This window comes from Agelaius phoeniceus, chromosome 23 (assembly GCF_051311805.1).
Source record: "Agelaius phoeniceus isolate bAgePho1 chromosome 23, bAgePho1.hap1, whole genome shotgun sequence".
Lineage (NCBI taxonomy): Eukaryota > Metazoa > Chordata > Aves > Passeriformes > Icteridae > Agelaius > Agelaius phoeniceus.
In genome coordinates, this window is record NC_135287.1 from 8265072 (window position 1) to 8290706 (window position 25635).

At 50.0% G+C, this 25635-nt stretch overlaps 4 protein-coding genes across 5 annotated transcripts; 3 read left to right on the forward strand and 1 right to left on the reverse strand.

Moving 5' to 3' along the window:
• Positions 1 to 258: 258 nt before the first annotated feature.
• HYOU1 (hypoxia up-regulated 1) lies at positions 259 to 13044 on the forward strand. The gene is made up of 24 exons (XM_054647491.2): positions 259 to 423; positions 614 to 707; positions 1499 to 1577; positions 1810 to 1964; positions 2060 to 2136; positions 3031 to 3212; positions 3762 to 3877; positions 4639 to 4822; positions 5227 to 5361; positions 6255 to 6337; positions 6436 to 6568; positions 6877 to 7064; positions 7311 to 7449; positions 7551 to 7611; positions 7916 to 7998; positions 8148 to 8336; positions 8491 to 8687; positions 8860 to 8947; positions 9456 to 9578; positions 10261 to 10394; positions 10689 to 10773; positions 11224 to 11476; positions 12309 to 12392; positions 12835 to 13044. The coding sequence occupies exons 1-24, from the start codon at positions 360 to 362 to the stop codon at positions 12891 to 12893; spliced, it is 2985 nt and encodes a 994-aa protein (XP_054503466.1). The 5' UTR covers positions 259 to 359; the 3' UTR covers positions 12894 to 13044.
• An 854-nt stretch (positions 13045 to 13898) lies between these two features.
• SLC37A4 (solute carrier family 37 member 4) lies at positions 13899 to 21805 on the forward strand. Of its 2 annotated transcripts, XM_054647495.2 has the most exons (9): positions 13900 to 14154; positions 14242 to 14474; positions 15777 to 16020; positions 17266 to 17424; positions 17747 to 17832; positions 18423 to 18536; positions 18806 to 18871; positions 19930 to 20068; positions 20358 to 21805. In XM_054647495.2, the coding sequence occupies exons 1-9, from the start codon at positions 14007 to 14009 to the stop codon at positions 20522 to 20524; spliced, it is 1356 nt and encodes a 451-aa protein (XP_054503470.2). In that variant the 5' UTR covers positions 13900 to 14006; the 3' UTR covers positions 20525 to 21805. The 2 variants fall into 2 exon arrangements, with proteins under 2 accessions (XP_054503471.2, XP_054503470.2); XM_054647496.2 differs by lacking the exon at positions 18806 to 18871 and having other exon boundaries at positions 13899 to 14154.
• A 103-nt stretch (positions 21806 to 21908) lies between these two features.
• On the reverse strand, positions 21909 to 23514 carry TRAPPC4 (trafficking protein particle complex subunit 4). Its single transcript, XM_054647499.2, has 5 exons — positions 23340 to 23514; positions 23083 to 23257; positions 22910 to 23013; positions 22693 to 22819; positions 21909 to 22390 (listed from the first exon to the last, which is right to left on the reverse strand). Exons 1-5 carry the CDS (start codon positions 23512 to 23514, stop codon positions 22312 to 22314), a joined length of 660 nt encoding a protein of 219 aa, XP_054503474.1. The 3' UTR covers positions 21909 to 22311.
• A 35-nt stretch (positions 23515 to 23549) lies between these two features.
• On the forward strand, positions 23550 to 25480 carry RPS25 (ribosomal protein S25). Its single transcript, XM_054647500.2, has 5 exons — positions 23550 to 23695; positions 23853 to 23948; positions 24335 to 24518; positions 24908 to 25006; positions 25397 to 25480. The coding sequence occupies exons 1-4, from the start codon at positions 23693 to 23695 to the stop codon at positions 25000 to 25002; spliced, it is 378 nt and encodes a 125-aa protein (XP_054503475.1). The 5' UTR covers positions 23550 to 23692; the 3' UTR covers positions 25003 to 25006; positions 25397 to 25480.
• Positions 25481 to 25635: the final 155 nt, after the last annotated feature.

Below are 25635 nucleotides of genomic sequence, written 5' to 3' on the forward strand. Positions count from 1 at the left end.
CGCGGTGTAGGCGGATCGCACGTGGCTCGGCTGCCGTGAGGCGCGCGCAAGCGCACGCGCGGTGTCAGCACGCGCGCCGCTCAGGCGGCCCCCGCGGCCCCGCACCCCGTGCTCTCGGCCAATGGGGCAGCGGCTCCCGTGCGTGACTGCTTCCGGCTTCCCCTGACGTGGCCCAATGGCCGTGCGCGCGCTGTGCGATTGGCGCGCGGGGCCGGCCCTGGCAGCCGCGCCAATGGGCGCGTGCCGCGTGCCGGCGGGGGCGGGGCCAGACGGCGGGGCCGCCGCGGCGGGGCTGCTCCGCGCGCCGGGCCGAGCCGAGCGCAGCCGAGCCGAGTCCAGCCGAGCGGTGCCCTCAGAGCATGGCGCGGTTTCCTGGCCGGGCGCTGCCCTGGCTGCTTCTCTTCAGCTTCCTGCCCGCCGCAGGTACGTGCGGGACGGTGCGGGGAGGCGGCGGCTCCCCGGACGCTCCGTGCCTGGGCCGCGACGCCGACGGTGTGGGGCCGGCGGGGAGGAGCGGCCGGTGCGTGGGTGCCTCCCCAGCGCCCTGTCCGGGCCCCTGCCTGTCTCGGCCGCCCACACCGGGAGCAGGTTCTCACCGAGGGTTTGTCTCCAGAGCCGGTGGCGGTGATGTCGGTGGACGTGGGCAGCGAGTCGATGAAGATCGCCATCGTGAAGCCTGGAGTGCCCATGGAGATCGTCCTGAACAAGTGAGCGGCCGCGGGAGGGACCTGGGGGGATCCGGCCTGTCCTGCAGCCCCCCGCCAGCGCCGGGAGGGGGAGGCTGGCCGGGACAGGCCGTCCCTGTTCCTCTCTTGCCGGAGGAAGGCTCCCATTCTCCCACGCAGACTTGTGACTCGGTCTCGGTCCGGGTGGGGGCTACGGGGCATCCTCCAGGGCACTTTATTAACTCACCTTTAAGGTGTTCGGGTGCGCTTTGGGTACCTTTCCAGCAGGTGCCGAAAGCCCGTGTGGTTAAGAACACGTTGTGGTACCAACCCAAAAGGGCACCCAGTCCTCTGATACTTAGTTCCCCTAAGGGAGCCCAGAGCCAGGTTTGTTTTGCTGTAGCTGTTCAAAGCCCGCACTTGTAACACAGGTAAATCTCTTGCATTCAGCTGCTGCTGCAGCCCATCCTCAAGCCACTGAGTGAAGAATGTGCAGGTGAGAGAGGACATATGATTAGGAACATCTTCAGTTTCTGGGAGTCTGGAGATAACAAGGATATTTCTCATCCACCTCCCTGAAATTCAGCAGTGCTAGATAGAATAAGGGAGCTGTCTTGCCTTGCATTTGGGTGGAGGAAAGCAAAAATAGTCTTATCAAAGCACTGAAGTGGTGGTGGTGGGGGCTTGTCTAGTAGCCCCTCAGCTGAGCAGAGCTGGCCCCCCTCTCCAAACACCTTCCCTTAGTCCTTCTGGAACAGGAAGAACATCTGTCTTCACTGGAGACTGGAATGTTCACCTTTTCCACTGGTTTATTCCTCCCTCTCTGTTCTCAGGGAGTCACGAAGGAAAACACCTGTGGCTGTTTCCTTGAAGGAGAATGAGCGTCTCTTTGGTGATGGTGCGCTGGGGATGGTAAGAGTTCCATTTGTTTGCAGAATACGTGTATCCCATGTTGTCACAAATATCTGAGACAGTGTTTTATTGTTGTCCTGCACGCCCCATCTCCCTGTGTTACTGGCTCTGTGCAGGGGCTGTGTGCTCCTACTCCCACAGCAGGAGTTGTTCCCCATGTAATCTGGGAGGGATTGGTTTGGTGGCAGTGTAACTGAAGGGATGCAAGTGGGTGATCTGTTTTTTCCTGCAGTCCATAAGGACGCCCAAGGTGGCGTTCCGATACTTCCAGGATCTGCTGGGTAAGCGGATCGATAATCCCCACGTGGTGCTGTACCAGTCCCGCTTCCCGGAGCACGAGCTGGTGAAGGATGAGACCAGACAGACTGTTATCTTCAAGTTGTCCCCGTGAGTGGCTGCTTTTAGGTTCTTTGTGGGATGGATGTCAGCTACCAGGCTTCTGCAGCTTGCTGTTGATGCCATCGTTTTCTTTCCCATTGCAGAACGATATGGTATTCTCCTGAGGAGATGCTGGGGATGGTCCTGAACTATTCACGTGGTCTGGCTGAGGAATTTGCAGGTTGGAAGGGTTTAGCTTTTTCTTGTCTATGTGTGTATGAGTTCGTGCACTATAGGATTTGAGGAGAGACCAAAAGCATTCAGAAACCCAAGGTTTTTGGAAACAGGATATTGGTTCTCTCCAGCTGTAGGCTGTAAGCAAGACCTAGATGCTATCCAGTTATCATTTGTTTCTAATATGATGCAAGTTTGGGATCTTGGATCTCTGTTTCTATTTACCAGCTAGCCTTGCAACGAAGGAACCTTACAGGCAGTCTCTGGAGAAAAGCAAAGTGTTTTCTTTATCATGTGTGTGATCAGAGTTGGAGGCACATGGAATGTGGCTGCTGGGGAGGGTGGAAATGGCTCTGTGAAGGCTGTGCTGTAGCTTTTCTGGATGGAAACTTGCTGTTGGAGCTGAACTAAAAGAGCAAAAATGGCCCTTTGCTGTGAGACTAGCTAACAGAGAGGACGCTGTCGTGCGTGTTTCATGCTGTGTTGCCAATGAAATACCATAGTAATGAAAAGTGGATAAATTACTAGGAGGTTTTGTCATGTGGTCAGTGACACTCCAGCCAGTCCAAAGACTTTTTATTGGAGAGTGAATATGATCCAGTGGCAGTGTAAGCCTCCATGAAGATAGTATTTGTTGGAATGGAAGGCTACCCAGAGCATTTGAGAGTATCCTGACACATAAAAGCGTGGTCAGTAGACTTGTGGCTTTGTGTGAATATGCTAGGTCTGCTTGGTTTCAGCAGGATACAGAGATTCATCCCTAGGCATTCTGGCTACTGCTGCAGGGTTGCATTCTTTGTGGGTCTTCACCTCGGGTCCTCTGGGTTTGCTGCCGTCACTCCATCTCAACAAGTCTTTGCATGTGGCTACACTGATGCAGAGTTCCCTGCAACTGTTTCAGAGCAGCCCATCAAAGATGCAGTGATCACAGTTCCTGCCTACTTCAACCAAGCCGAGAGGAGAGCAGTTCTGCACGCCGCCCGCATGGCTGACCTCAAGGTGCTGCAGCTGATCAATGACAACACGGCTGTAGCACTGAACTATGGGGTTTTTAGGAGGAAAGACATCAATGCCACGGCACAGGTAGGTGCATTTGAGGGATGTGGAGAGTCCTGCCAAGTTGCCTGCATGCAGGGGAGAAAGTCCTGTAGAGGAAATCCAAAGAACTTGAAGTAGACCGTGCTGATCAAGCAGTCTCCTCTGTTTTCATGTGTTTGTCAACAAGACAAAGAGATTAAACGCTGCCTGCATGTATGGTGAAGCCTGAAAGCTGCTGGAGTGAGGGCAGGTCTAGGGAGTTCCCATTTTGTAAACCTGTTCCTTGCCCATCAGCTGGGGAAAATAACAGCAGCAATTACTTGAAGTATTGCAACACTGACTCAGAAGTACTTGATTTAGCTGAGGCTGAAGAAAGAGCAAAACTTTGGGTTTTGGACTGTGAAATAGATTAGAAGTTTTCTTGTCTCCTTCTGTCAAACACGACCCTGAACATCACCCGTGTTCAGTCAAAAATGGTATAAAGTAGTCCAGGGAGTAGGTAGTTGCGGCCTGTATCATACTGAAAGGTTCTTTACTTATTTGTGGGGGGATGTCCAGGTGTTTCTGCTTCACTGTCCCAACTTTTCTTTTCAGAATATCATGTTTTACGACATGGGAGCAGGAAGCACTGTTTGTACTATTGTTACTTATCAGACAGTGAAAACTAAGGACTCGGGAACCCACCCTCAATTGCAGATCCAAGGCATTGGGTAAGAATTCTACACGAGTGCACAAATCCCACGGGTCTCAGAAAAGAAACCATTTGTTTCACAATCTTCATCATGTAGAATTTTGCAGTGAGGCTTCAATACAGTAATTTGGATGGCTGAGGGGGAAACATTTGGAGCAAGAAGGCTTCAGTTGGGAATAATTTTGGTATTGCTGTCTTTTGCAGAAGGTAGCTGAGAACTTCCAGGAGCCTAGGAGGGAACCAGCATACTTAGTTTGCTTTAAGCTTTCCTTTGTTAGCCTCAAAGCATGTAAACCTATTCCATTGCATGTAATCTTTTAAGTGTATCAGTTGGAAAAAGAGGAGTATGCTTCTAGAGAGAAATGAAAATGCAGTGGACTTAATGCATTGCCAGATAAGGAGAAGGGTGCTGTGCATACCCAGCCCAGCAATTTTAATTCCAAAGCATTTATATTGCTGTTTTCAAGATACCTGGGACCTGATACAGTTGTCCATTGGCTTCTTGGCTGTTTTACATGCTCGGTAATAAGGCATTTACCTAAAATATAATGAAATTTGCTGTTGAAAGGCTGTGGTGGTGAATCTCTTATTTCCATCTTTCTTTCATTATAACGTGTTATTTTGGGGACAACCTTTGTTGTTTCACAGTCATCACAGCTGATAATACTGCACCTATTTTTGACCACTTGCTGCTCTGCATATTTGTGAAATAATACATGGAATTTGTTTGTGTTTCAATTTGGTTTCGGTTTTTACACCTCTGTTCATTCTTTTCTTCAGGTTTGACCGTACTCTTGGAGGTTTAGAGATGGAGCTTCGTCTCCGGGACTACTTGGCAAAGCTCTTTAATGAGCAGCACCCTTCCAAAGATGTCCGGAAGAATCCTCGGGCCATGGCCAAGCTGCTGAAGGAGGCCAACCGCCTGAAAACTGTGCTGAGTGCCAATGCCGACCACATGGCACAGGTCTGACCTTCTCCTGGGGGTTCCTGCACTTTTTGGGCTGAGTGTGGGGTGGGTTGAGGACTGGTGTAAGGGAACGCTGTCCCTCTGCAGCGCAGCTCTGCTGAGGAGCATCGCTCCCGGTGGTCCCTCTCAGCTTGTGCCCGCTTGGTAGCACCGGTGATTGAGTGGATTGAAGAAGAGTTATTCGTGTCAAGTATGTTAAATAAACTTTCACTGAGAGAAGCTGTCTGTTACACCCATGTTCCATCCTCTCATCACCTTAGCAATGGTAGGGTTCAGATGAGTGTGGTCAGGTCTGTTGTGTGTTACGAAAGCCAGAACTTTTTGCACACTGGACAAAGATTTTGCGTAGAATAAGCTCCACAATTAATTTCATTCTGACTGTTTTTTTTTTTTTTGGACAGATCGAGGGACTACTGGATGACATAGACTTCAAAGCCAAAGTCTCAAGACAAGAATTTGAGGATTTGTGCTCTGACTTGTTCAAGCGTGTCCCAGGACCCGTGCAGCAGGCTCTGAGTAGTGCAGAGATGAACATGGTGGGTTTAAGAAAATGCATTACCAAACCTGAAGGTAGTGTGTGTGGAGCTACTGCCACATCATGATTGAGGCATCAGTGGTTGTGGTAGCAGGACTGTTCGGAGGTAGATGCCTGCTATGGTGACAGTGATGCTGGTGCTACAGAGAGTTTGCCTGCTGCAGTGTTAAGCAGGAGTGTGTCACACTTGCCCTGCACTATCCACCAGAAATTAGGGACTTGGAGGAGAGGCTTCTTAATCTTAAAACGCTTTACTCCTCCATTTGAAATAATGATGTTTTCTCTTTTTGTTTTGGATGCTGGTTCTGGTCTCACTCCTGAAGTTTTAACTGAATGAGTCTGGATACAGAATTATGGGTGTTTGGGCTTCTCCTTTGCACACTCCCTAAAGGGAGCTCTGTTGTGGGCTGCAGTTGAGCCAAACCTGAGGCAGTCCTTTGGAGAGAGTGACTGTGGGTTAAATGCTCACTTTGTAGGATGCTACAACTCTTGAGCAGCTTTGGGCTCTGATGTTCAATGCAAGACACTGAGTTACCTTTTAAAGGCTGGATTTCTGTCTGTTCAGATCCAGCCAGCTCTTGGTGTCACTGTCTCCTGTGGCATTGAGCTAGTTTGTGTAATTTTGAATCAAGCCCCACGTTTCAGGTGGCTTGAAGCCGCAGTGAGGTTGTCACTGTTGCACAGACCTGACCCCAGGTGCCTGGTTGTTGGCACAGCTGATGTCTGTCTGAGATCTTTTGGGTGCTGGCCTGCACGGGGACAGCAGGGTCTAGTGTGGGTGTTCTTAGAGCACCATGTCAGCACGTGGTGACTGGGGCAGGAGCATAAGGAAGTCCTGGACTTAGCTTTCCAAAATTGCTTTCTTAAGACAAGGTGACTGTTTCCAATCCCTAGGATGGAATTGACCAGGTGATTCTAGTTGGAGGTGCCACACGGGTCCCCAAAGTGCAGGAGGTTTTGCTGAAAGCTGTGGGCAAGTGAGTATGTGAGGCCCCCTTCTAGTCTGTCTCCCATTGACAAGCTGCTCTTTATGTAGAGGCTGCAAACGTCATGTGTGTTGCTTTTTGCTTCGTAGAGAAGAGCTGGGCAAGAATATCAATGCTGATGAGGCTGCTGCTATGGGTGCAGTCTACCAGGCAGCTGCTCTAAGCAAAGCCTTTAAGGTGAAGCCCTTCATTGTTCGGGATGCTGCTGTGTTTCCTATCCAGGTAACCTTTGGTTTTCCTTCTCTTTTGCAAGGTATGATGGGGCTGTGATGGGAGAAGCAATCCAGGTTGGAACCTCATGGCTTCCTTTGAGTATGGAAGCTCTGGAGAGATTTCTGCCAATCTAATAATGAAAGCAGAAGGAGGTCTTCTTTATAATAGAAATGCAGTATCCAAGGAGCTAGGCATATGCAAACACCAGTTGAGGAATATTTGCATGCCCCCAGCCTTGAGGCTGAGCAGCTGAACACTGCTGATGTAAGATGCCACAGTTTTCAGTTGCTGAATCTTAATTTCTGTTTGTGGTGCAGGTGGAGTTTACTCGTGAAGTTGAGGAGGATGATAAATCCAGGAGTTTAAAGCATAACAAGAGGATTTTGTTCCAGCGCATGGCGCCCTATCCCCAGCGCAAAGTGATCACTTTTAACCGCTACACAGATGACTTTGAGTTCTATGTCAACTACGGAGATCTGACATTCCTGAGCCAGGATGACCTGCGGTGAGTTGAGCCCAGCCCCCAGGCCAGCAGCTCTGTGGCAGTGCAACCTGCCTGGCTGGAAACGTATTGCCAGTGTGTTGGACTGGCACTGGCACATCTGTTCTCTGAGCTGCGTGTCCTTTAGCCCTGCCAGTTCCTGCTTTTTGCAGTTGCCCATCGCCACCAGCCTGAGTGAGAGCAGGGGTTGGCTGTTCTGCAGTACTATTATCCTGAGTTGTCTCTCTGCTTTTGTCTCTGTGTCATCAGAGTTTTTGGTTCTCTCAATCTCACTACTGTGAGGCTCAAGGGAGTTGGGGACAGTTTCAAGAAGCACTCGGACTATGAATCCAAAGGCATCAAAGCACACTTCAACATGGATGAGAGCGGTGTACTGAGTCTTGACCGGGTAAGCACCACCATTGGGATGGTTGTCAGCTGATGTATTTTTCAGTTTTATCCCTCTCTCTGGTCCCTGCTTAAAACTAATCCTGAGTTTCTATTTCCAAGGTGGAATCGGTATTTGAGACCTTGGTGGAAGAAAAGCTGGAGGAGGAGTCAACACTGACAAGTAAATGTGGAACTTTGATATTCATACTGACTGTTTTGTTACCTGTAGTGGCTGAGATAACTACAAGCATTGTGTTTCTTTGGGGTGTGGAAGTTACACAGTCTGACTGTGTGTGTGGCTGTCTGTGCGCGCAAGGACACGGAGGGAGGTTGCAGAAGTGTGAGTCTGGAGTGTGTGAAGCTCACCTGCAGCACCAAGGGAGCCCTGGTGATCGTTGCAGTTGTGAGGAGAAGGACTGAGAGCTGAAGATGACTTTCCTCCTCTGGATATGTAACATTCTGAATTTTCTGTCTCCCATCATCAGAACTTGGAAACACTATCTCAAGCCTGTTTGGGGGTGGTGGCCCTACACCAGAGACTGGAGAGAACCTGACAGACTCAGTTCAGGTGAGCCCCAGGGTGACTGCTACTGGAAGGAAGCCCTTTTGTCTTGCTCTGGCAGTTCTGTAGAATTACCTGTTCTGTGAAACATTGCATAGAATTTCTGCATTTAAAACATAGGTTTTCTTTTCCCTTTACTTGTTTGTGATGACCAGGAAGAGGAAGAGAGCCTAGCAGAAACAGGTAAAGAAGAGCAGGGGGAGAAACAAGACCAGAAAAGCCATACTGTAGATGCTGATGAAGAGCATGGACAAGAGAAACAGCAGTCTTCAGATCAAGAGGAAACTGCCTCTCCAAAAGTAGAGTCAGAGAGAAAGGAAGAAGGCGAGAAATTAGAGCCTCAGGTGAGCATCAGATTGAAGGAATGGCGTGGGTTTAGTACGCAAGAAATGGCATTTCCTCAGTGCAATTATCCTTCTCTGAAGTGCCCTGCCTTTGAAAAAAATTGCAGAATCTGAAAATCTGTTCTCTTGCTTGAGAACGTACTTTGTGTTACAGGGTGCCCAAGAAAACAGAGAAACTGCAAAAGAGGAAGAACCGTCCAAAAGTTCCAGTGACAGCACAGCTACCAAATCAGAGGAAGAGAAAATCAAAGCACCCAAGAAGCAGAAGCTTGTCCATGAGATCACCATGGAGCTGGATGTAAATGATGTGCCTGACCTGGAGGAAGATGAACTGAAGAGCTCGATGAAAAAGTAGGTTTGAAATGGCTCTGCTAAGTTAGAACTCTAGGTGAAGGAAGGGAACTGCTTTGGGATGGTGATGGCTCACACAGGGCACTGCTGACTTCAGAAGCTGGTGTGTGTGATGTGCTGCTCAACCAAGGGCATTTGCTAACTTTTGATTTTTGTTTTCTTTGCATGTTAGACTCCAAGAGTTGACGATCAGAGATCTAGAGAAACAGGAAAGAGAAAAATCAGCCAACAGCTTGGAGTCTTTCATCTTTGAGACCCAGGTAAGAGAGGGATATAATGAAATGAGAATTCCAGGAGAGCAGTAGAAGTGTTTTGCACAGCTTTTGGCTGATCTGAGTGCAGGGGAGTTGTTTGAGCTGGGGGAAGCTGATATGAAGAGCCCAGGTTTTGTCTTTCAGTCACTTTTCCTAATGCTATTAGGCTTCCCAGGCCCATGTTTTTCCTCAATACAAAATGAAGCTTCCCGTCAGCATGTCTAACACATTGAACAATTGCCCCCAGAGTGTAAAGAAGCTACAACTTCTCAGGAACTGTTGTGCAGAAGAAGCAATTAGTGTGAAGTGTATGTGAAATAATGACTGTTGCAGTGTTACCATCATGGAATGTGGGTGTGTCTATACCTGGTGTTGTTAAATTGTGCTCCTGGCAATGCTAGGAGCTGAGCTCAGATTTGGGAGGGTGCCGGCAGCGCCCCAGCCCAATCACGAGTGCTCTTGTTTAATGGTTCCAGGCTTAGTGGTGTTTGACCAGTGCTTGCTGTTTTTTTAGGACAAGCTTTACCAAGAGGAGTATCAGTTTGTTTCAACAGAGGAGCAGAGAGAAGAAATTTCCAAAAAGCTTAGTGAGGCTTCCAGTTGGATGGAGGAGGAGGGCTATGCAGCTGCAACAAAGGTATTATATAGCAGAGGTGGCCTTTGAGTCCTAGCAAAATGCATGTATTGCACTTGAATATCTGTATAGAGGCTTTGCCCCGGAGGTCCCGGCTGTCCCTGATGGGCTGCAGCTGCGATGTCCTTAATTGGGCTGCAGCTGTGGCCAATGAAGAGAACTGGGATAAAAGGGGGCGGGTTAGCCAGTCAGGGAGAGCCTTGAAGGAGCCCTGAACTGAGAAAGGACAACATGCAGAAGAAAGCGTCTGTGCTGTGAAGATCTGCAGCTGTAAGAACACACCAAGGAGGTATGGACTTTAGAGATCTGATAACAACAGTATGGGACTCTAGGAATAGAACAACAACAGTACTACTGTGTGCAGTCAGGACACCAGTCAGCTGTCACTGACATGGAAGTGACCACAGAAACTGATGGAGCCTTTGTAATCTGGTTCTTGAGAGTTTCTTGCTTCCTCAGAGCATTATGCACAGAACAAAATAAGAAATTGTCCTAGCCACTGATGTTTCTACAAGAGCTTCAGCAGGAACCTGTTGACTGAAAGCTTTGTCATGTGGCTCTTTTTACTACACTGAAATGGTGTATTTGATAGAGTGAAAAACAAATGAAGTTAAAACTTGTGAAGTAGCCAATGTTAGACAGTGGTCAAATTAACTGTCTCATTTCTCCTCTCCCCCATTTTCAGGAGCTGAAAGACAAGCTTTCAGAGCTGAAAAAGCTTTGTAGGAACCTTTTCTTCCGTGTTGAGGAACGGAGAAAGTGGCCAGAACGCCTTGCTGCTCTGGAAAGTCTGCTCAATCACTCCACCATCTTTCTCAGGTAAGGACAGGCTTTGGGGAAGCAATGTCATGCAACTGGTTATGTAGGAGCTGCCATCAGAATGAGAGCAGAGTGAATGTCAAAGTCAGTGGCAGTTCCTGAGAAAAGGTGAGCAGAACCCTGCTCCCTGGTGTCCTGTTCTGCAGGACCTGTGAACAGCCCCTTGTCCAAAATGGGGGCAGGAAGGGTCCAGTATGGTTGTTGTGATGTTTTTGTATTACTGAAGCTGTAACCACTGAGTTGCCAAAGTGCAGTCTGCTTGGCTTAACTAAAATAAGCTTTCATATCTACAAGGGGAGCCCGAATGATTCCAGAGTCTGACCAGATATTCACAGAAGTGGAACTGAGTACACTGGAAAAAGCCATCAATGAAACCACGGTACTGAAGGATGGAGTGATGCTGGAGGAGGGTGGGGTGGCAGTTTGGCTTATGACCTATACTTTCACTCAGGCCCATGGAGTAGAATGTGCACATTTTGTTTTTGTGCCACCAGCAAACTTTTTGTGTGTTTCAGTGTTTCCTAATGCCCAGCCTAACCCCATTGTGTCTGGGGGGAATGGTGGTTCCTGTGTTGCATGTGGAATCATCTCCAGGGTTGGGGTGGAGCCCAGTGATCTGATTGCACTCATTTTTTAAAGGCAGGCACTGGGTTTTGTTTCTCTTTTTCCTGTGTCTGGGTAAACTGAGAGGTTGGTGGAAATGTAGCACAGAGGAGAGCTGTCCTGAGTAAAGCAGAATAGCCTGGGGCAGTGTTGAGATAATGTGATATACAGCAGTTCCTGGAACCCAGAAGCATTCCAAAAGCACCTCTTCCCTCACGTCCCACAGATCTGGAAAAATGAGACACTGGCTGAACAGAACAAGCTTACTCCCACTGAGAAACCTGTGCTGCTCTCTAAAGATATAGAGCTCAAGATAGCAGCCCTGGACAGGGAAGTGCAGTATCTCCTGAATAAAGCCAAGTTTGCAAAACCCAAACCCAAAAGGGAGAAGAATGCCACAAAAACCGATTCAGGCAAGAATACTACAGCAGCCCCTGAGACTCAGAATACTATCCCTCCCACGGAGGGGAAACAAGAAGGTAAGTAGCAGGCTTGGAGCATGTGTGTCACTCCCTATTATATAATTACCACATGTAATACATGGTGTTTCTCTTGATTGAATGGGAATTAAAGAAGGGAGGATGGTAGTTAACTGTGAGATTAGGTGAGTTTGCTCTCAGTTTTCAAAGACAGCTGGGAAAATCTATGTATTGCAGTGACCTTCACCCTCCACCATTTGTATGGGTTTTTTGTGAAGAAACAGAAATTATTTATACATTTCCCAGGATAGTCAGTACCTGCCTTGCTGGCTTGTTGACTTCTAGGCAAGATTAGCCATTGATTACATTGCACTTCAGTGTACTGAGCTGAATACTCAAAGTCCTGTCCTAGATCAGTGAGTAGAATGAATTGTTGATGAGAAAGTTTTGTGGCCTAGATGGACCCCAGGGGGAAAAAAAATCTCTTGGGGCATTAGGACTTAGTTTTTTTAACTTTCTAAGATCCTCAGGTCTCAAGTGCCCTGGTCCTTTTAAATCTGGGTGCTGTTTGTCAGCATTCCTGCTGATTCCTCTGGTTGCTCTCAAGGGATCCTGCTCACAGTCACAGCTCCAAAGGTCATCTGCCTGTGCAACCAGTCAGTCTCCAGGGCTTCTGAGGACATAAAGCTTGGCACTCAGAGGGGAATACGGACAATTTTGTGGTGCTTCTCTTGAGAGCTGTAGAGTGATCTGCTGTGAGAGTGAGCTGTGTCAGTCCTGCTGAGGCACCACAGCTGGCTGCTTTAACCTCACCTTTACTCACCTCATCTCTTTGCACCTTGTTTCCTGTGTGTTCTCCTTTGACTTCTGTTTCTTTCTGCTTTAAACATAGACAAACCAGAGGATATTGATCCAGCCAAGGAACCTCCTACAGCTGAGAAAGCAGCAATAGATGATAAGCCTGCATCAGATTTGGGTGGGTGAATGTTTTGCTAACAATCTGGAACTTGGGAGCTGCAAGTGCAAGGTGTCTGGGGGGTCCTTTGCAGATTTTTAGCTGTAAGAGGTAATACGATGGTAGAACCCCTGACTGCTCATCCATTGTTAATTCAGAGTGGAATTCTTATGCAGCAGTGCTGCTTTGTGCCCCTGTCCCTGCAGTTTGCAGCCAGTCCCATGGCTGTGAGACAGGCTCTACTCAGAGCTACTGTGCCTCTCCTGCTGCCAGGGCAGCACTGTGAACAGGGCCAGGGGGTTCATGGCTTCAGCTCCATGGAGCTGAGGATCAACCCCCAAAACCTCTGTACCGTGGACTGCAAGTTTTGTGGCAAATTTTGCAAATGTCAGAGACTCTCAGTACTGCTTTGCATGCTGTGTAAAGGACTGCAGTGTGAAACTGAGTTTGCTTCATTACACAGGGTCCAAAAAAGAGAAGGCAGAAGCTGGAGGAGAAAGCAGGAAAAATGATGAATTGTAACACCCTGAAATCCTACGAGTGTCAGCATCTATTTATTTCATAGTTACTTTCTTGTTTTTCTTATGGACCTGGTTAGTCATGATGTAAATGGAACACAATGACAACACAATGGGATAGAGATGTAAATTTATTTTTTTGTTCTTTCTGCGGATTTTGCCTCTACTAACTTAGTGAATTGGTTTTTGTTTTTCTTCTATTATGTGGGGCGGTCTGCCCACCAAGAATTGTCTTTGTTTCAGTACAGAAGTCACCAAAGTGACTTTCCTGTGGGGAGAAAGCAGTACAGAAACATCTTAAGGTGTAGGAAGTAACCTGGAACATAAGCTCTGTGCCCCACCTCTTGTGAAGATGATTGCAGAAGGATGTAGACCTGAAGTGCTGTTGTCTTTGCATATGAGACTCTGACTTAGAGCAAATGTGTGATTTCAGCTGGTGGGAGGTGTATTAATACTTGGATTCATGGTAAGGTGGAACAAAATTGGGAAGGCAGATGATCTGTGCTTTGAGATATGGCTGTGTCTGTTTTCAATAGGCTGTTTGTTAAAACTGTGTGCTCTCTAGCAGAGTCCAAGAACCATGATGTGAGACTTGACAAAAAGATTCTGTTCATAGTTTTTAAAGTTCAGAAAAGGCAACACTGAATGCAGAGTAGAGGGAAAGATGGGCCGTGTTGGCACATCCTGTAGTCAGTAACAAGGACAGCGATACGGCTCAAACAACCAAACCTGAAAAGTCTGATGGCAACTGCCTTCCTTCCTCGGTATTTTGTGCACTTGCACCGACTTAATCGTGTGACTGTCCCTGTCCCTGGCCGTGACCTCCTGCCTCCTCAGACCGTCCCTGCTGCTGCCGCACACGCGAGCGGGGTCCGATGGCTGCGAATGTGCATCTGACATTGTTCTCCATTCTGGCTCTTCAGCCAAAAATAAAAGCGACACGTCCTGAGGGGCTGTGCGGAGCGGTGCGGGGCGTGCCGGGAGCGGGGCGGGCCGGAGCGGGGCGGGACTTCCGCGGGCCAGGGCGGGGCGGCGGGGCCGTGTCCGCCCGCCCGTCCGCCCGTCCGTCCGTCCGTCCGTGAGGGGCGCTCCGGGCCGGTGCGGCGCCGCGGGAGCGATGGCGGCCGGCGGGTACGGGCGGTACCGGGCTGCGATCTTCGCGGCCATGTTCGTGGGCTACACGCTCTATTACTTCAACCGCAAAACCTTCTCGTTCGTCATGCCCGCCGTCATGGCCGAGGTGCCGCTGGGGAAGGACGACCTGGGTGAGTGAGGGTCCGGGCCCCTTGGCCCCGCCGGCCCGGGGTGGCCGTTCCGCGGGCTGAGGCGCCCCTGGGCTCTGCCCGCCGCAGGTCTCATCACCAGCAGCCAGTCGGCAGCCTACGCCATCAGCAAGTTCATCAGCGGCGTCCTCTCGGACCAGATGAGCGCCCGCTGGCTCTTCTCCTCCGGCCTCCTCATGGTGGGCTTGGTCAACGTGGTCTTCTCCTGGAGCTCCACCGTCATGGCCTTCGCCGGGCTCTGGTTCCTCAACGGCCTGGCCCAGGGGTTGGGCTGGCCGCCCTGCGGCAAGATCCTGCGCAAGGTGGGTGCTGAGAACCGTGGGGAACTTTCCCCTGCTCTCCTGACCTGCCCCTGGCATCAGGGCTGTGCAGACCTCGCTTGCCCAGAATGCACAGGGACTTGCAGCTTTTCTCACTCCCTTCCAGCCAAGGAGGGCCAGAGCACTATCTGCGTTCTGCTGCCTGTGGAACAAGTTTCTGTGCACGGGGTTCTGCTTATCCTAGCAAAGATTCACTCCGTAGCCCTTGCCGCTATGTGCCTTGAGCGTAGCTCCGTTTGGTAACATCTCCTGGTAGCAGAGTTCTGCCCCGTTGAGGCAGACTTTTTTGAAATTAAGTATTTTAGGTGTGGACACGCAGGACTGCTTCACTCTGCTGCTGCAAGTCAGGGTTTGCTGCGGGTCAGACGGCAGCAAGCACAGTTCCATCTGCACCCTTGGGCAACTTGGGAATTCCAAATCACGGGTGGTTCGGGTAGTAAACTGGATAAGATGGAGGAATAGTGTGAGAAGAGTCTCTAAGCTGTGTGTACTTGGGATTTGTGACAATCTGAAAGGACCAGATTGATTTCTCCCAAGGACAGAAGGAGTTTGGTTAGCTTTATGCTGATCCTCACGGAAAACGTAAGATCCAGGACTGAATGTACTGCAAGTACTCGTGTGGCAGGGTGGGGAAGAAATAAACAACTTTGTTGCCCTTCTGTGAGACACCTAGCCTCCCCTAACTGATGAGGAGAGGGCTGTGCAGGACAATTGAATGCACAGAAAAGAAGGGCCCAAATAATAGAAATATCAGCTGTGGTGTTTTCTGAAGATGTTCATGAATGTAGATCTCAGACGTTTTCCTGCTGACAAGAACCACCCAAGTGGTTCTGGCTCTGGGTGCTCGTTGCAGTACAGAGCCCATCACGTCTGATACTTAATGCAACAGAGTCCTAAAGTTACCCTGTGACTCTCTGTGTATCCATCCAAGTTCCTGAGCCAGCAGACCTCTCCAGGAGGACGCTGTTCCTAGCAAGTGAGTACACAAAACCATGTGCTCTTAAACTTGCCTCTCCTGCCCCACGTCTCAGTTTCATGTTCTGTAAATGGAAATAACTTTGAGCTGGCTCACAGTGTGGACACCTGTCAAGCTCTTTGGGCTGACACTTGAGTAACATTTGGAGTTCCGTGCATGACTAAAGTAGCGAGGTGTGGGTGTTCCCTCTACCTGCTTTTGGAGTTCTGTGTCTGAATTGCCCCTGCCCCACATCATGGGCTTCAAGGGAGGGTTTTCAAGTGTGCTGTCACTCTCTTACACCTCATGCTGTTTTTCTTGTTGCACAGTGGTTTGAGCCTTCCCAGTTTGGGACTTGGTGGGCAATCCTGTCTACAAGCATGAACTTGGCTGGAGGCTTAGGCCCCATTCTTGCTGCTCTTGTGTCTATGAACTACGATTGGCGCAAGACTTTGTCCTTCTCTGGCTTCACCTGCATGGTTGTCTCTTTTGTTTGCCTTGTCCTGATTAAAAACGAGCCGGCAGATGTTGGGCTGCCCAACATTGAGCAAGGAGCAAAGAAAGGGAAGAAAGGTGAGCATGTGGCTTCCATGCAAGCAGGCAGCTGCAGCAGAAGATGCAGTGCCTTCTGTCTGTGTTCTGGTACAGATGTGTCACTCTCAGCATACCAACACCCCCATCCTCCCCAGCTTCTGAAGTCACATTTTGGCAGGCGTGTGGTAATGGGTTGGTTTTGGCTGCTTTATTCTGGTAACTGAAGGTACAAATTGTATAAATGAAGGCCCACTGTGATCTTGTGGGAAGGGGCTGGTGTAGGGATTCCTGTCACTGTGGCAGAGCAGGGGAAATCCTGCTGTTCGCCCTCTGTTAGTCTTGCTCCTTAGCCTGCCAGCAGACACCTGTGTGCTGCTGAGGTACTCAGGGCTGGCTCTCCCCATAAAAGTCATGTCTTCCCGCTACCAGCATCCCTATTTCCTTGGAGCCTTGTGTGCTCAGCCAGCGAGTGCAGTTTTGGTGAGGTGGTGGAGAGAGAAAAGCTACAGCAGCGGGGAATGCTTCCTTGGGCCTGACCTCTGCTCCTCCGCTTTGGCAGCGGACAGGCAGCTCTCCCCTCACCCCACCTTGGGCTCTCTTGACCCCTGGTGGACTCTGCTCAGTGTTTCTGTCCCAGCCCAGGACATCTAGTTAGTAAATGTTTGTTCAGACCACTGAGTGTGGCGCTTCTCTGGAAGCAGAACATGTAGATGAGAATTGCAACACAGGTTTTCAGTAGGATTTTAAAGGCCAGTGGAAACTCAGCCCATGTTCCATGCTGTCCCATACTGCCTGTGCTGCCAGACTGGACCTCTTTGCAAAAGAAAAGAATGTTTCCCCGGAGCATTTTCTGGGGAGAGCAAGTTTGTTGGTGTTCTTGGGAGACTGATGCAAAAATCAAGGTAGCATCTGAAAGCATCTTTGTTTGGGTCTGTGCAGTGCCTTTCACAGGCATAGCTAAAAAACACTCCCAAAGAATCTAGAGGTAATTTTCCAAAAACCTTTGTGAGGGGTTTACTGGCAACTGCAATATAGAAAATTACTGGGAGTAGTGTTTTGATTATACTTTTCAAATCTTTAATGAATGTGGGATAAAATGACAGAAGAGATTCTGAAATCACCAGAACAAGGGGGAGGTAGAGCCATTCACCACCATTCAGCAGCTGTGAATACCTCTCTGTGTGGGGATGCTTTTATGCCTTGCTCCTGCCTGCAGAACCATCTGCTGGGCTGCTGGTTGGTGTGGTTTGGGCTGTGGTAACACTCCTCCCGACTTTCCTACAGGTTCCTCCAGTGACAACAGCACCTTGACAGAGCTGCTGCTCTCTCCCTACCTCTGGGTGCTCTCAACAGGCTACCTGGTCGTTTTTGGAGTGAAAACGTGCTGTACTGATTGGGGACAGCTCTTCCTGATCCAGGAGAGGGGACAGTCCATGCTTGTAGGTGAGATGCAAAACTGCATTATTAAGCTCTGGGGCTGCAATCTGGGAAGTGTTGCCAGAGTTTGCCTGGGTAGAGGCCCTTGCTTAGCTACACACAGGTTTTGGGCACTCAATGACTCAGTGATGGAGTTAGAGCATGCACCAAGCGCCCCATGCCAGGGCGTTCCTGGGACTGGCAGACAGACATTCCTGAACAGGGGTGAGCCAGATGGTTGTGTCCAGCAGAGCTGCTCACGTGCTCTGTGAGCTTGCAGCAGTGGGACTGCTCTGGAGCCCACAGCACCAAATCTGATGGGCTGTTCTTTGCTTCCTCTGTGTTCTAGGCAGTTCCTACATGAGTGCCTTGGAGATTGGGGGCCTGGTGGGAAGCATTGCTGCTGGATACCTTTCTGATAGAGCAGTAGCAAAAGTAAGTGATGTGCACCCTTGGGCATGCTGGGCAGGGAACACAGTGGCAGTCTGAGCTGCTTCACTAAGGCACTCAGGCAGGGTGCTGTCCCTGTGAGCACAGCTGAGAAACCAGCCCATACTCAGTTCTGCCATGTGCATGGGCACAGCTGCCAAATACTCCAGAAGGTGCTAGGAAATAGGTCTGCTGATGTTAGGGGTTGCAATATGCCTGTCAGATTTGAGGTGTTTAATCTGTTTAATTTGTTTGCTTTACTGTGGTCTCCAGATTTTTGTGTGGAAGGGCTGTTTGCTGATAATTGTCTTCTGGCTGAAAAAAAAACCCCACATTAAAATCCAGTGTTGGGATCTGGAGCCAGATTCAGGGTGGAAGGGGTTGATAACTGAAGTATGGTTTATCACTAAGAGCTTTTGTTTAGCACAGTTTGACTGTGTGCAGCCCTTAAACCATTAGCAAGGTGTGCCAACAGATGTGCTGTTGATGTGCATCCGTGTTTCTGACGGGGCTGTGGATGGTGTGGTCGCTACAGGTGTAAAAGGAAGTCCCTGCAGTTTCTGACTGTCCGCTTTCCTTCCTTGCTTGTGTCCCAGGTGGGGCTGTCCAGCTACGGGAACCCCCGGCACGGGCTCCTGCTGTCCATGATGGCTGGGATGTGCGTGTCCATGTTCCTCTTCCGCATCACAGTCACGGGCGACTCTCCCAAGGTGAGCAGCTGCCATCCATAGGGGTAGCCCTGGGAGGGGGAGGTTTGATGACAGGAACCAGGATTGTTTTCTTCCCCATTCCCAAGGGTTTCTTTTTCGTTGCACTCTGGAGAAGCGCTGGCTTGGCCTGGCTTGGGGTGCTCCTGCTCTCCTGTTGTTGCAGGCAGTCTGCCTTCCAGACTTTGCATGAGACCTGACTTGCATCTGCCCTTATGATTGCTAAATAAATAAAACTTCTTTTCTCCTTTCATTTTTTTCTTCTTCTTCAGGAAAACCACTTCTGGACTGTAGCCTTGCAACCTCTAGCTGATCTTACAGGCCTAAAAGAACATGAGGTTTCTGCTTGCATTTTTTCTCCCTCTGCCTTTTTCTTCTTTCCCTGGTCTGCCTTACTCCTATCCTGAGAGGTTGGTTAGCACTTCAGAACTTAAAACCAGGGCATTGAGAAGAGATTACTGTAAGTTTGGTAAAAGAAACATTTTTTCTTATAATAATTTGAGTACACTAACTGACTTTAAAAAGTCTAACTATGTAACTTTTAAGTTTTATAAAGAAAGTTCTGAGGACCTCTACTCATCAGGTAAAAGATAGCCAGCTAAGGGGTCTTGCGGGTAAGATCTGAAAGAATGATTCTGCTCTGGCAGATACATTCTTATTCAGTTTCTGGCAAGTGTTTTCCTAACTCCTTTCTGTTTCACATCTGGAAAATAAGATGGCACTTAACTTCCTCCTGGGCTTTTTGAAACGGTGTTTGCAATTCTAAAAGCATGCTGTAACGTGGAGGTGTTACTTACCCTTTGTTGTGCAAACAAGAGACTGACAGTTTGGGGGCAGATAGGTTTCTTAGAGCAGAAACTACCACTGAAGTTCAGATTGTTGGTTTTTTTTTGTGGTGAGTTTTTTGGGTTTTTTGGGTTTTTTTTTTTGGTTTCTCGGTTTGGTAACACTGAGGCCATCAGAAAGAGGTGTCTCACAAATAAACATGCTATGATCAGTCCCATGCATCTAAACTGAGAAAAGCTTTCAGTTGGTAGCTCCAGGCTTGTTTATGAAAGCAACCTGATTCACAGTTCTTTCCTGTGGTTTCGTGGGCTCATTGCCCTCTTCTGTTCAATGTTCTGTTTCTTGCAAATCAGCACAGGCTGTGGTGTGGGGGCAGAATTGTGGGAGGGAGGAGAGCTTGCATTGGCCAGTAAGATGGAGTGGTGGAGATGCAGCTGGGCTTTATGGATGTGGGGACTCTACAGGCTTGAGCTCTCCTGGCTGCAGGCTGGGGAGCTGGTGTCAGCCTGAAAATGTCAAAACTCCCTGGTACTGAGTATAGAATCAGAATTATCAACAGTTGCTAACTGATGGTGGAGAGATTTACAGATCCTGTTTGTGATTTTGACAGCTGTGGATTCTGACTCTGGGAGCTGTGTTTGGATTCTCCTCGTATGGGCCGATTGCCCTGTTTGGTGTCATAGCCAATGAAAGTGCCCCTGCCAACCTGTGTGGCACCTCCCATGCCATCGTGGCCCTCATGGCCAATGGTAAGTAACACCCATTTCCCCAAAAACAAACAAAACCCATGCACATTCTTGATGAAGCATGGTCTAGCCCCAGGTGCCAAGCTGCTGCTGGTCATGGGGGACGGCACCTAAGGAGAGAGATAATGGAGCTGGAAGCCTCAGGGATGCTTTCCTGCTTTGCCGGACAGGTTTTGTGTTGGGCTTTAAGTTCAAACCAGGCCTAAGGAACTGTTAAATATGCAAAAGCAGGTGTTGATAGATAACATGGGAGCACCCAAGTGTTGTTGACTTTGTTTGTTTTTCGTTACAGTTGGGGGTTTCCTGGCTGGACTGCCGTTCAGTACAATTGCCAAGCACTACAGCTGGGCCACAGCCTTCTGGGTAGCTGAGGTCACCTGCATGGCTAGCACAGTGGCTTTCTTCCTCCTGCGAAACATCCGCACCAAGATGGGCCGGATTCCCAGGAAAGCTGACTGAGGATGAGCTGCTTGGTGGAAAGGATGTTCCCACGCTGACGTGAATGATGCTCATTTTTGTTTGACTGGCCTAGGAGTGAGTTTACCTATTGCTGCAACCTAGATAAAAATGTCTCAACTTCTCATCCAGTGTCAGGTGCCAGAGGGCACAAGGTTCTTGCTACTGATCACTTTTTCCCTCAAGATGTGATAATTCACCTAGTTTACATTTGCAATGATTTTACTGTACCTCTTCCTCACAGCACTGTTAGTGAAGCAAGCAGGCTCTGCAGCCCAAGCTTCCCCACTAGAAGTGGTCTGAAATGACTGGCTTCAGGTGCACTTACCTCTAGTTCTGTCATTATTGTTTGTCTCAGCCATTAACTGAGACATTAATCAGTTCAGCTTCGCTGCTCAGGGCCCTGAACCCAGCCTTGCTGCCTGTGTCCATCCCATCCAGCTGCCCTAGGCACAGCTGTCCCAGGTCACCTGAGCACGAGCTCTGTGTGTGCTCAGCCACGTGGCAGTGCACATCAGGGGAGGGTGAGGACTGCAGCCCAGCCTCTGACAGCAGCAAGGCTGCAGCCCCACGTGGGGTTAGTTCCAGGAGTGAGGGAGCAGACAAGCTGTGGCAGGGCTCTCTGCAGCATTTAGGAACAGGCACGTTTCCAGGGAATTCGTGGTGTCTGGAGCAGCTCCTTCTAAGTGAACTGATCCCACCTGGTGCATGCTGTGTGCAGTGTTAATGATTGGCAAGGCAGGCAGCTGCTGCCAAGGCAGATCGTAGCCAGTGCTCTGCAAATCAGCCAGCAAAACTATCCCAGCAGCAGGAATTGCAACAGCAGCCACCACCAACCCACGATTGCTGCAGCTGGGTTTCTTAATAACCCACATTTCTAGCATCGCCTTGTATTTTTTCAGTACAAGGAGTGAAGACTGGGAAAGTTTTGGTCAAGAGCTGTGTCTCTCATGGCTGCAGGCAGGGGCTCTGAGTCAGCCTTAGCAGAGCCATCACTGACAGCTTTAGCAGTCAGGCCCAGCACCCTGCAGTAAGTACACTCAGGTATTTAATCAGGAATTTGTTGAATATTCTTGTTTTTCCCCAAAAGGATTTACTGTCTTAGGATCCTGAAAGAGGCACATTCAACTTGTAAAGAACCTGCATGCGGGTACTTTGCTGAGTACCTCGCTTGCAAGAGTAGTTAGTTAGCCTTAATTAAGTAAATGGAAGTGAATTACATTTTGTACTTAATTACGTGATCTTCTTCTATATCTGAAATAAAAATGGAGCAGTGTCACAAGGGCCCTGGTTGTCTTATGGAGAGTGGTGCAAGCAAAACCACCCAAATCCACGTATCCTCATGATACGCCAATGTCCCCACCAACAGAAAGCAAACAGGCATTGGTCTCATTAGTAAACACGTGTTACTTCTATACAGAAACCCTCTGCAAGACTGTAAGTTCGAGCTATACAGGAAAAATACCTATGTACATTTATGACAGGAAAGAAAAGCACTGACTGTGGGAAAGCCACAGACCTGCACCTTCTCCTTCAGCCAAGTGCAGCAGAGCTGCAACAGCAAAATAAGGCCCTGTGGCCCAATGTAAACAGTGCTAAGGAATCTCTTTAAGGTAAGTTTTGCAACAAAGGGGATCAACTGGTATTTTGGGAGATACTGAAGCATGTTTTGGGGATGTGCAGTCTCTGCTGTGGAGAGGGGAGCTTTGTGAGAGACCAGCCAGGGAAGAGAGAGGCCCCGCTCTTCAGACGAATGAATCTCTGCAACAGGCAAGGCTTCAAGGCTTTCTCTATGATCCGGGTCCAAAGGGTCCAGCCTTCTCTGCCACCTCCAGAGCAAGCTTCAAGTTCTGATCAAACAACTCGCACCTGAAATGGTCAGAAAAGCAAAAGGGATGACTTCTGCCTATGGAAGTGAGTTAAAGCTTCTTATATAGGCCTGAATATATGGTAGGACGGCAGGGCTTGTGCCAAGGAAGAGCACCTCCCATTGCCCCAGCAGAGCCAGCACTGGAAAGAGCTCAGGGCTGCATCCTCTCTCTGCAGTAGTGTGCCGCAGCTTCCTTCCCCTTCCCTCAGCCAGTTTTGCTACTTAAGAGTGCATTTGCTACTGTACAGGCAGAAAGCAATGAGGGGCTGCAGCCAGGTTACTAAAAATGGCTTTTCCTTACCTTATTGGCATCTCCAGGGAGTAGAAAGGATTCTTCAGAGCGAAGTCTGAGTAAATCTCATAGATTTTGCGGAGAAGAGCATCTATCCCTGTCTGCCTTGGGTCAGCAAGAACCATGAATTTGATCCCTGGAGCCATAACGCCAGGAGCATGAGGAAGGCCAAGCACAGACAGCCCTGACAAGCAGAGCAGTGCCGGTGCCTAGGGCCCCCCGGTACCTGTCAGTGTCTGGAAGCAGTGCAGCTTGAAGGTGTCGGTCTCCAGCATCTCGATCCCGGAGCTCCCAACCTCGGGTGACAGCTGCGAGCCGATGGCGAACAGCCTGCGGGGACAGGCCCTCAGCGCCCCTCACCGCCCTGCCCGCGCCCCCCGTCACGGCCCCCCGACTCACGAGTGGAACATGGAGGCCAGCATCAGCTTCTCGTTGGAGGAGAGCCGATGGCGGCCGAAGCGGATGGACACCGGGTAGTTGGCGGGGTTGCTCAGGAACTCCAGCACGTCCTTCCCGTCCGCCGTGAAGCGACCGTTCACCTCGGCGCCGTTGATGGCGAGCACGGCGTGACCCACTGCGGGGACAGCGCGGCGGCGTCAGTCGGACAGTCAGTCAGTCCGTCCGTCAATAAGCCCGGCCCTTCCCACCCGCCGCACCGCGGATGCCGTCCCGCTGCCCAAAGGCAACGACGACGCGCTCGTCGTGAGGACGCAGGACGAGATCGAGCGGGAAGCTGAACGTCTTCTCGGTGTCGGAGCGGGGCGCGTAGTGGTCTAGCTGGTAGATGAGGCCGCCGGCCTTGTTGACCACGTAGACGCTGAAGATCGCCATGGCGCCGAGCCCCGGCGCCCGCCCGGTAGAGGCAGCACCGCCCCGGCAGTGACGCAGCGGCCCCGGGCCCGCCCCGGCAGTGACGCAGCGGCCCCGGGCCGGCCCCCGGGCCCGCCCCCGCCCCACGCCGGGCCCTTCCTTTTTCGCCGACATCTTGCGGAGCAGCTGCGGCCGCATCATGGTGAGCGGGCCCGGGCCGGGGGGCGGGCGGCGGGCCGAGCCGGGCCGCCCGAGAGGCGCTGGCGGCTCCGTGAGCGCGGCGGGAAGCCCTGCGAGGTGCCCGGGGGGGCGACCCCTCGCCTCGCCGCTCACCCCCCATCCTTCTCACCCCCTCGCAGCCGCCCAAAGACGACAAGAAGAAGAAGGACGCGGGCAAGTCCGCCAAGAAGGATAAGGACCCGGTCAACAAGTCCGGCGGCAAAGCCAAGAAGAAGGTGGGGGCCGGAGGGCACGCGGGGTCCCACACGCGGGATCCCGGGCCTGGCGCGTGTGGCGCGGCCGGGCCCCAGAGCGGGGGCAGGCGGGGCCGGCATCCTGTTGTTACAAGAGCCAGCTCTTCGTCTGCCAGCAAGTTGTACATGATAGTGTTAAACCTGAGTAACAGGGGGCTTTGGTCCTCTTATTTTTAGATACTACAGGTAATAGCCGTAGCACGTTCATTTACGGAGGCAATTTTGTGCATCTCACTAGGTCTTTAGTTTGGGATGTGATACGGAAACGTTCGATGGTGCGGTTCTTGGATCATAGTTTAGTTCCATCTTTTGTTCTTGCTTACAAGATTGCTTAGGGGGGATGTTGTTTTTTCTCTCTTTTCAAGTAGAAGTGGTCCAAGGGGAAAGTGAGAGACAAGTTGAACAACCTTGTCCTGTTTGACAAGGCCACTTATGACAAACTGTGCAAAGAAGTGCCCAACTACAAGCTCATCACACCTGCAGTTGTCTCAGAAAGGCTGAAGATTCGAGGCTCCCTGGCTCGGGCTGCCCTCCAGGAGCTCCTCAGCAAAGGTGAGCACTCGGAAATAAAAAAAAAAAAAACAGAAAGCTGCTTGAATTGACTGTTTGGTTTTCCTTGCTTGCCCAGCAGCTTTCCTGCAGCATCTAAACTGCCCCATGCGTAAATTGTTTTTGGAGAGCCACTGCCTTAACTTGCATTTCAGAAATGCTCCAAAGTATGGAGCAGCAGTTTGTTACATACAGGCATTGCTGTACTAAGAAAAATGTTGCCAAAAGGATGGGCTGTGATGTAACTGCAGCCAGATGGCAACAAAAGACTTGCATAAGCTGCTACCCCCTATTATTTCCTCTTGTACAATGCCCTGCCTCTCTAGGAGGGACCTCAGCATCCCTGGCATCCATCAGTACATGCATACTGATGTAATTTTGTTTTTCCATAGGGTTGATCAAACTGGTGTCCAAGCACCGAGCCCAGGTGATTTACACCCGAAACACGAAAGGTGGAGACGCGCCTGCTGCAGGGGAGGATGCGTAGGGAGGTGAGTTGGGAGCTGAGCTGTGCTGTCAGGAGCTAATGCACAGCTGTGCAATGTGTAATGGGCAGCTTCCACATGCCTGTTGTGGGCTGTTCTTCCAGAGAGTATTTTGCTCACATCCTAAGCAACTTCCTGGGGGAACATTACTGGAAACAGCAGCTTTCCAGAATTAAATTATAAGGAAATTTCTGATTTTGTCCCTGTGCTCATTGGATGGGGAAAGCATCATTTGTTCCCCTCTCTGTGGGCTGTAGGGCAAATGGGCACTTGTCCTCCCTGCTCCCACATGGCACCATGGCCAAGTGTTCCTGCTGGGATAAAACTGTCAGACTGTTTACTTTGTGCTAGCCTGCTTTTACCTCGATTTCTGACTGGGGACTTCTTGCTTTGCAGGTTCTTCAGTGACTTCATCAACAATGTGTCATATGTAGATGCACACAATAAAATTATTGGTTATAATTTTTCTTGATTTTTCAACAGTGTGTATGTTCCGTTACTAATGCATTATTTATAGTGGATTTTGGTTGAGGTTATGGCTGTTGTCCTGTAGCAGCTAGTTTTTGTTTTCATAAGTATCACAGATGTGTTGCTGAAAGGGAGGCGTGAAACTTCTACATCACGTACAGCAGCCA